This window comes from Hibiscus syriacus, unplaced genomic scaffold (genome assembly GCF_006381635.1).
Source record: "Hibiscus syriacus cultivar Baekdansim isolate YM2019G1 unplaced genomic scaffold, ASM638163v2 tig00112632_pilon, whole genome shotgun sequence".
In the NCBI taxonomy this organism is placed as follows: Eukaryota; Viridiplantae; Streptophyta; class Magnoliopsida; order Malvales; family Malvaceae; genus Hibiscus; species Hibiscus syriacus.
This window is the reverse complement of record NW_024063371.1, coordinates 635,925-645,921: the sequence shown is the minus strand read 5'-3', so window position 1 is coordinate 645,921 and position 9,997 is coordinate 635,925. Positions and strand designations below refer to the sequence as shown.

The following is a 9,997-nucleotide window of genomic DNA, read 5'->3' as shown; positions in this document are numbered from 1 at the left end:
GGACATTAATTTGGGGAGGGAAAATAAATCGACACTTAAAACCAATAAAATTAAAATATTTAAATAAATTTTAAATCTACAGCAAGTGAGAAAGGAGTTGCAAGAAGTGTAAAAATAATTAAAAAGTCAAAATTTAAGGTTTTATTTTCTTCCAAGTAATTTTTTTTATTAAACTGAAGCGAGTACTAGGCAATTTTTTTTTTAAATAACTCTAAACCATTTGACATTGAACAATCGGACTCTTAACATCTATAGTGCCCGAACCCGAGTCTTAAAGGAATAACAATTCTTTTACCACATAGATCACTCAGTTCAAATTCAATCTTAGATATCCGGATTAGTTGCACAGCCCTAGCTAGAGGGCTATCCTCAGGCAGTGCCCCAATCTCATACATGATGCTATGAACATTTGATCTATGAATTTCCATCACTTAAAAATCAAACATCAACGCAAGCAAAGGGAGAAGAACACATATTTATTGGTATAATACTAAGGGTTAGTTGCTTTTATAGGTGATGCTGGTTAATGACAAATCCCTTCAGCGGCAGCCTGCAGTTAAGTGTAATTTAAATAGGTAGATAATAACCCCTTAATTAACTAATTAAGCCTGAATTCATAAGGCACATAAACACAGCAGCACAATCAAAACTCTCCAAATAAACAAGTAATGAGATCAGAATACAAATGTCAAAGCTCAAAGTACAGATGGTAGGTTATAAAAGGCTTAGAAAGTATTATCATATCTTGTAAATGGGTGTGATTCCCAGAAGATTGAAGCATTTTCTCATAACCACGGCAGTTGCTTCACATAATAGTAGTCGACTAGTTTCATTATCTGATCCAATGACCTGCACAATTCATCAATATACCACATGCTTTCTAAGTTCCACGTTACCCCAAAACTCAATTTGTCATCAATATTTTCCTAGTTTCAAAAGTAGGGTGTGCGCGACTATAGAAAACTACTATCTTCCGAGCTAGTTAGTTCAGCCATCTTAAGGGCAGGTGATAAGCAATAACGAACTTTATGTTACCAAGAAACTATATAATTAAGATCATGGATCATACCTTGCACTCGGGGTTGCTATAAAATTTCGAGAAGATTTCAGATAAATTATAGAGGTAGTCACACAAAACATTTGGTAACAAATTTGTACACGCCTCTTCAACAACCTAAAAGCGAGAAAAAAATGTCAGACAAAATCTGGGTCAAGAAGCAACGAATACTTTGGTTTTTATAAGTTCTTACCTCAGCAAACTGTAGCAAATGAAGCCCCAAATCACGCTCATCCTTGTGCTCCAATACTAATGTCCCCTTCTGTTAAAAACAAACAAATAAATGAATAAGTTGCAGATATCAAATCTGCTACAAAAGAGTACTGCTACCAGCTTTATGAGAGCTCATAAAAATAGAGATAGTTGCCCTACACCTCAATTTTTTTTTTTTTGATAAGAAAGTAGGCCTCATTAAAAAACCATTAATGGATCACAAAGTGCTCCTTAATCAGCGGAAGGAGGAAAAGAGTGCCTTAGGATTCATTAATAACCGAAATATACATAATGTTTAAAAACAAACATAAACACTCCCTTAACAATAACCAACCCATAGACTAAATGAGCTTAATCACAATCAGTGAACTAGCCAATACCAGCCTTAGCTAAGCTATCAGCCTTAACATTGGCTGTCCTAGCAACCCATCTAATAATACCATTCAAATCTCTTAACATAGTAACAATGTCTTTCACTAAGTTTAAGTAGACACAGGGACAACGATCGTAATTCTTGACCCACTCCACAGCTATTTTACTGTCTGTTTCAACAATTAAACGTTCCTTAAACCGCTGATGAATCGAATCAAAGAAAGTTAATCCCCTCTTAACTGCCATAAGCTCAATCAACACAGGAGGACCTGGACCAGCAGCCTCTTGGAAAGAATCCATCACCGAGCCATCCTCATCTCTAAGAATGCCCCTCCATTTTTTTAGCATAAGTTCATGATTTAGAAACCCCATATGCAGGTACATTGCAAAAAAGCATATTCCACAACATCTAAAGAAACAAAACTACTGAAAGACTCGGCTCTATCTGCAAAAGGAACTGATAGTTTCTTTTTATGACAACGGATGCACACTAGCCAGGTGAAAAGGCAACTGAAAGATTCAGGAAGCTACAGCTTCGGGTTGAGTGGGAACTTACATTCATTAGTTCCTCTATGTCTTTACCAGATCTCCTGATGATTGAACATATTCGAGCATGAGCATACAGCAAATAAACAGCAGTGTTGCCCTGCCATAAAAAATTTAGAAGGCTGGAATCAGATGATAATAGTGATTGTAGTAAGAGCAACAAAAATGACATTGGTAGGAGCGGAAAATGACAATTAGCAAAATGATGAACAATTAGTTTCACAAAATATGCAGTACAAAAGCAAGAAAACTGTTTAGGCACCTTATCATTAAGCATCTGGTCAAAATTAAAAGTATAATTGGTCAATCTGTTGTTCTTCAAGTCAGCATACCTGTAATCACAATTCATGGACATCAAACAAATAACATGATACAAGAACTGCCCAGAAGATCATTGCGATAAATAACTTCATATCGTAACATTAGCTTACTTTACAGCACCATAACCAACTGCATCAGCAGTACTCTCAATCTCCTCCTCGGTCCATTCTTCCCCCTTACCTGATCAGAGCATAAAGTAAGAATTTCAGATACAAGAAGTTTGAAAAGTTGAAGGGCAACAATTTAGAAGCAAAAAGAACTTGTATTAACAAATACATCACAGATAGTCTTACAAACATAAGGGAGTTGAAAGAGCCGAGATGCATTTGTAAAAACAGAAATAAAGTTAGATATCATACCACGCTCAATTAGTGCTGCTTTACTTCGGCTCCTGGCTTCATCAAGTAGATCAACTAATCGAACTACTTCAGTGTTACGGGTTCGAAAACGCTTGCCATCTTCTCCAAGAACAAGTCCAAAACCAACATGGCTTGCTTTGGGATACGAATTGTCACCTTGAGGAAGCCACCCTGCACGTTTCGCAGCCTGAAAAAATAAAACAAAATAATTTACAATGTCATAAGTTGGAACTCTTTTCCATCCTTATAATGATATTCACAGGAATCAATTTAGTCCTAGTAAATTGACAAAGAACTAGAAGAGATGTTTCACTTCCTTAATAAAGAATTTTAAAAGGTTACACAACAACAGGATTCAGGAAAGAAATTTGAGAACATACTTTGAACACCATATCAAAATGCTGCTGTTGGCCAACATCAGTAACATATATAATCCACTCAGCTTTCTCTTCATTGAGGCGATACCTACAAATTGCAACTAAAAGGATTGATAAGAAAGCTAATTAATTCCTACCTCTAAACAGTAAACTTATCAAAACAAATTGGTCTAACAAAGTTCCAATGAAATCAACATGAAATAGGAAGAAGCAATTAATCATCTAAAGTTTACATGCTCACAAAATTTCAAACCAGCTGTCATTTTTGTAATTTTAACCAGGGTAATCTCAGACAATTCTCTTGGCAGCAATGGAAGAAAACTTACCAAAGAGCAGCCAGATCAGTTGATGCATAGTTGAAACCACCATCACTCTTCACCACAATGAGAGGTATATTAACACCTTCAATAAAGATCACACGAGCTCCCTGACTTTCCTCAACTAATCCTTGTTTAGTCAACCCCTCTATAACCCCAGGAATGTAAGGGTTATAAAAGCTCTCCCCCTGACAACAAGGAAATAGTCATAAATATGTATGGGCAGTATGGAGTTTACAAGATTGAAGATGATTATAGAAATAGACCCAAATTATAGAGAGAAATAAATCATAAAAAATGAGATTTCCAATGATCCCTGAATGTTATAGAGAGTTTTCGTATAGAGGTGCACCTGAAAATGTTTATAAGCTGATCCAAATATCAACAATACATGGTGCTTGACATTACTTACTTTTTCCTCTAAATGAACTCCAAGTCGTTGATAAACCTTATGAAATTCAGTTCGGCTTATTTCACAAATTTGTGCCCATGCCCTACGATATTTTTCTTCTCCACCCTTAAAAGAACAGAAAGAGGAATAAGGCATAAATGAATACAAGAGCATTAAGAGAAAAAACTTTCAAATACTGAATAAGATAAAATTTACCTGAAGCCGCACAACTGCCTGTTGAGCTCTCTCTTTGAACACTGGATCAGAATCAAATCTCTGCTTTGAAGCTTTGTAAAATGCCTAAGATAATTACCAAGTTAGGATTACAACAATCACTTGATTTTGATAATCAATAAGATATCAATCCATTTGTAAATTAACTAGTGGACATGATTCATCAAAATATATAGAGTATAGAAATAATAATTATAAAAATAAAAATTAAGCTTCTCAATGTCACAAAAGAAATCTATCTGTGTTTTAGTGGAGAAATTTAAGGACAAAGAAAAGAAACACTAACAATTTCTAAATTGGTTCAAACATCTACAAAGAATATGATTTATAGAAGTCTAAAATAAGTACACATATAAAATGAGCAAGTTTCAATGGTTATTCAAGAGATGCTACTTAATCAGTTACATGTTTTTAAGTAAAATCCATTAAAAGCTAGCACGCATTATGTACTTTGTTAACATCAATTCTATTAAAAGTCATAGCCCGTAAAAAAAAGTGGTTCAGTAACTATTCAATGTGTCCATGCAACCAATACTTAGTGTATTTCTGCTTAAGCTTCAAATTTAAAGGAATGTGACAGTACTCATTCACCTGTAGATCTCCAATTGCAGTTTCAGTTGCGTCTTCAAAGTTTGGAAACTTTTCAAACAGGAACTCAATCAGCATGCCGAACTGCAAGACAAATAGGATATTTAAAAAAATGGTAAAACTGGGGACACGCTGAAAAGTTATATAATCTTCTGCTTTAATATGTAGCAGAGTTCAAATTAAAAGGAAGACAAAATAAGAGCCAACATATATATGGCAGGAAACTACAATAAGATAAAAGACTACAGCCCATTTCAATTATGAACAGCAACCTAGAAGAATACAAACTTCACAATAAGATTGATGCTTCAGCCTTTTCTGAGCACAAGGAAGAATGCATGCATCTATGCAAAAACTTGGTTTTAAAAGGCGCGAGGCGCAGCCAGGCACCGAAGATGGCGCCCGCCTGGAATGAGGCGAGTCGAGATACAAAAGGAGCGTGCCTCTGGGCTTTAGGCACCGAGCGCAACACCTCTGCGCCTTTTGGATTTTTTTTAAAGATATTAATAGTAAGTATAACAAATTAAAGAAGAAAGAAGAAGATAAAAAAAAGAATTGCAGTAGTAAGAAAGGAAGAAGACGGCTGAAGAAGACGCCTTTTAAAACCAAATGCACAAATCAAAAACAAAACCAACCTGCGTACCCCAGTCACCAACATGGTTTCGTCGAAGGACTTTAACTTTGGAAAACTCAAGCATACGAGCAAGCGTGTCACCAATAATTGTAGATCTCAAGTGACCAACGTGCATTTCTTTTGCAATATTAGGGGACGAAAAGTCAACAACTGCTGTTTTAACTGGCGGCATAGGTGCCCATGAATCAATACCTTCAATTAGCATCTTTTGAATGCTCTGCCAAACAACAAAATAACCAAGCTCTCTTATAAGATCAACGCGATAGCTACAATAATCAAGCAAAATAAAGTTGAATAAAATTAAAATTACTTTGGAAGAAAATGAATGACAGGTGAACCACCTTAGCCATCCAATTCTTTGATAGTACTACATTTACAAACCCAGGACCAGCTACAGAGCATGATTCTATCATTTCAGAGTTCGGAAGATTGTTCTTGATTGCCTAACAAAAGAAACAAGGAAATGAAATGAAATAAATAAAATAATGATTATCTGTAGATTCAAAGTATGATACTGGAAACATGATGCCATGAAATCAAATCATCCCACCTCTCCAACCGCTGGGGGGCCACGGAATTGAGTACCCTTCCCTTTTATTTTAGACCAAAGGCCCATGGCATTGTTACTGCACCAAAAGAATTCCGAGGAATTAGACAAGAAAGACTATTATATACAGAAGGTTTAAATTAAGTCAAACTTCGAACTACAAATGATTTCCGTTTCATGCCATCAAAACACCTTCTACAGAAAATAGTATGTTTTTAGCAATAAAAGAACATATGTCATACCATTGGTAATCACCAAACTTGCCAGTGCAGGCAGCTATCAATGGCTCTACATCTGGCTCATTCGGAAGTGTTACTTTAAGTGAAGCTTCAAATAATTTTGCTAACTGGGCCTTCACACTCCCCATGCATTCTTCCTCTTGCTAAACAAATATTAGAATAAACTAATCAGTGCCGTTTTCAGCGGAAAATACAATTAATGGGTGAATATTCAGCTGAAAGAACATACAGTTGTCATGGTCGTTACTGACTGCATCTTGGTTGCTAAGGCAAGTCTTCTAGATACCAATCTCAAAAAATCTGTCTTGTTATGTGTTTATAAAAGAAAATAATTACCAATTAACAACGAATATCGAATTTGAAAAAAAATACCAATATACCAAAGTAAATAGCTAAAAATAGAAATTGTTCACTAAAAGAAAGTGCAAAATGCAGTCAACTGAAGTCCCAATACTACATAGACGATAGCAGTACCCAATTTAACACCTTCTTTTATGCATTGTGACAAGACATTCTGAACAAAGTTGAAAAATCTCAAAAATCATATTTAGACTTTCTTTTTACCGAACAAATAAAAAATCATATATATCTAGAAGTGATTTTATTTTCAAAAACATTAAAAAAAAGTTAAATTGAAGCTTCTATCTTAAATAAACGCCACAAAAGAAAATCCACCAACACAATAAGGGAAAACAGATTATAGAATTTTGTGTATGGAGTGTGAGAATAAGCAGAACCACTCAGAACAAAGTTGAAAGAAGTGAAACGATCTTAAAAACAAGAGAGTGGAAGAGAAAGAGGACTGACCGGAGGCGGAGGCGGCCGCTGAGATGGAAGGAGAGAAAGGGAAATGAGAGAGGCGATTGAAGGAAAGCAATGGAGAAGAAGGTGCCGGCGGGACTAAAAGGGTTAAGGATGTCAACATATCTTTTCTTTTCTCCTCTTATATTTTCAATTTTTTTCCACTTAAGCCAACCCGAAAAAGCCTTCGATTTCGCTACTTGATTCCTTCAATGCTTTTCCGTTTTAGGGTTTTCCTTGGTTGGCTATTTTTACGCGGTATTTCTTTCCCAACATTTTTTTACCAATGACATCGTGCCACGTCCTATGTTTGAAGATGGGACCCAGCGATAAATTTATTTTTAAAGAAAAATAAAAATTTGATAAACATGAGATTTAGGGTTATTGTTTATTTTAGAATGATTAAGCGTTGAATGATTCAAATACTAAATGATTTAGATGCTCTAAATAAATTAGCTCTAAATGTGACATGTTATTTGATAATGGTTTTGAATCATTCAGAATGTACTTTTGTGCTAAATCATTCAACACTATTTTACTAAATCAATTAACACTGAATCATTCAGAGATACGAAACAAACAGTTATTTGCCCCTTAACTTGATATCTCCCTATTATTTGATACTTCTGCCTTTTTCCTTAAGGGTCATAACCTTTTCCAATTTTATATTTCAAGGTGTGTGTTGCTCTGTATATATGGCCTAATACAATTTTCTTAGTACTTAAATTATATCCCAATATATGATTTAATGTTTTTACTTTTTTTACTAACGATAAGTGTATAACTTTTTTCCATTATGTTTTTAGATGTCTATATTTTTCTCGGCGTTTTTCTCGAAAAATAACATTTTTCATTTAATATTTACGATCAGGCACCATTCAGACTATATTTCATGATTTAATACCCTTTGCAGGAAGGCGCGACCCTTAAATGTGTAAAAAATTCGGGTGTTAGTTTTGTAAATATTTTTAAATGGGTGTCAAATGCGTAATTAATTTATATTATAGTGACATTTGTGTAAAAACGTCAGCATTTTGAATTGTGCACCGCTCACACCGCACGGTTCCAGATTGTGAATTGGCTGGGGTTTTAATGAAGGGGGCAGTGTGTGTAGTGGTTGAGTTTATTAGTATTTTAGTGTTACAAGTTTATTTTTTATAATAATAAATATTTTATAATTTTAAAAATTATAAATTTCATATAATTTTTAAAAATTATTGACGTTTAAAATTAATTATTTAAAAACATAAAACTTTTAATTACAATTGAGGGATCAAATGAATTATTATTCATTAATTTTTATTTTTTAACAACAGTTAATAATGTTTATTCATTTTTAATAAAATTATTTAAATTTTTGCATTAAAATTACACAATACGTATAATCTAGTATATAAAAACTTTGAGGGTAAGTATTTTAAAATATAAATAATTTTATAAAAGTTTTATAACTAGTATTTCTTTTACAAAATGATGATGATAATGATAAATATTTTATAATTTAAAAATTTATAAATTTCATATATTTTTGAAAAAATTATTGTTTTTTAAAATTAATTGTTTGAAAATATAAAAAATAGTAAAATAAACTTTTAATTACAAATGAGGGTTCAAATGAATTATTATTCAATAATTTTTTCAAAAATATATGAAATTTATAATTTTTTAAATTATAAAATGTTTATTATTATAAAAAATAAACTTGTTACACACTAAAATACTAATAAACTCAACCACTACACACACTGCCCACTTCATTAACTTGTAACAAGACTCCAACCAATTCACAACCTTGAACCGTGCTGTGTGGGGGTGTCTGCACAATTCAAAATACTGACGTTTTTACACAAATGTCACCATAATAGAAATTAATAACGTATTTGGCACCCTTTAAAAGTATTTACAAAATTAGCACCCGAGTTTTTTACACATTTGGTTAGGCACGGTTTAGGGGGCACGCCTTCCTGCAAAGAGTGTTAGATCGGGAAATATAGTCTGAACGGTGCCTGACAGGGAAATATATAGGGTTAGGGTGATATTTCAAGAGAAATGTTATTTTTCTCTTTTACACTTTTAGGTAATATCGTTATGTTTTTTAATCTTTTTAATAATAAAAATACTACTTTCAAAAAAAAAAAGAAAAAAAATCAAACCCCAACTCTGTGTCTTCTCTCCCATTCTTCACCGCGATGACGAAGGGTCATCATCAGTCGAGTTTTGTTTGGAGTAGAACGAGGAACTTAACAGTGGTGGCCGTATAACGTACGGACGGTTGTAGTTATCAAAATTTTTGGAAACCGTAACGAAAAAACTAGAAATCTAGAGACCTTTCATGGCATTTTTCACTATGATCAGCTCAATTTCACGGTGAAGGGGTTTTGATCGCGATAAGGAGACATTCTGATGGTGTCAACAGTGACGACTATGAACCGAAAATGACCGATCGGTGCGGAAGATATAAAATTTAAGGGTTTTTTTAGTTTTTTTATGAATTATAATATAGAGCTTTTTTAAATAAAATAATTTTTGAAATTTTATGTGTGATGATACCAAGCTGAGAATTCTGGGGGGTCATACACGAAATGCTTCCAGCGTAATTGACACGCGTGATCCATTATGCTCAGAGAAGCTACAGTTTTCAATGGTTTAATCAGTTTCATGTGTGATAAGTCTTCCGAAGGCATACCTTTGTACTCTTTTAGCATGGACAAACGAGCTGTGGTAGCTCCTCCAGCAGCTTCTGATACCACTTGATTGGTGCTCAAATTTAGTTTTTTAAGCAATCATTACTTGAAACTATCAATAGTTATTAAATACGAACATTAATGCTAGGCACGAATACCTTTAGTCTTTATGCCATTTGTAAGCCATAAATAAAAGCGCATTTTATCCGAATTGCACAATGGTTAGACTGTATCGGCATAACTAAATTATGCCGAGTGAAGCTCATTGAACATCTACGAAAAAGACGATGAAATCAATAACTTCCTTTCTCGTCTTA

At 33.8% G+C, this 9,997-nt stretch overlaps 1 protein-coding gene across 2 annotated transcripts; it reads right to left on the bottom strand.

The window, feature by feature from the left end:
* Positions 1–634: 634 nt before the first annotated feature.
* On the bottom strand, positions 635–7,212 carry LOC120182195 (arginine--tRNA ligase, chloroplastic/mitochondrial-like). 2 transcript variants are annotated; one of them, XM_039187194.1, is made up of 18 exons: positions 7,003–7,212; positions 6,425–6,495; positions 6,199–6,338; positions 5,960–6,035; positions 5,751–5,852; positions 5,411–5,626; positions 4,779–4,859; positions 4,170–4,253; positions 3,975–4,079; positions 3,572–3,750; positions 3,249–3,333; positions 2,869–3,055; positions 2,620–2,689; positions 2,451–2,520; positions 2,199–2,288; positions 1,251–1,319; positions 1,070–1,174; positions 635–849 (listed from the first exon to the last, which is right to left on the bottom strand). In XM_039187194.1, the coding sequence occupies exons 1-18, from the start codon at positions 7,118–7,120 to the stop codon at positions 739–741; spliced, it is 1,959 nt and encodes a 652-aa protein (XP_039043125.1). In that variant the 5' UTR covers positions 7,121–7,212; the 3' UTR covers positions 635–738. The 2 variants fall into 2 exon arrangements, with proteins under 2 accessions (XP_039043125.1, XP_039043126.1); XM_039187195.1 differs by having other exon boundaries at positions 6,425–6,499; positions 7,003–7,140.
* Between the last annotated feature and the right edge of the window lie 2,785 nt (positions 7,213–9,997).

What these genes read in the sequence shown, in the direction of transcription:
- LOC120182195 (XM_039187194.1), bottom strand. Translation starts at nt 7,120, where the DNA reads ATGTTGACATCCTTAACCCTTTTAGTCCCGCCGGCACCTTCTTCTCCA. An exon ending in AAGTTTGGTGATTACCAATG is followed by an intron (nt 6,036 to 6,198) that starts GTATGACATATG and finishes CTTTTGGTGCAG; the next exon opens with TAACAATGCCATGGGCCTTT. An exon ending in ACCAGATGCTTAATGATAAG is followed by an intron (nt 2,289 to 2,450) that starts GTGCCTAAACAG and finishes TTTTTATGGCAG; the next exon opens with GGCAACACTGCTGTTTATTT.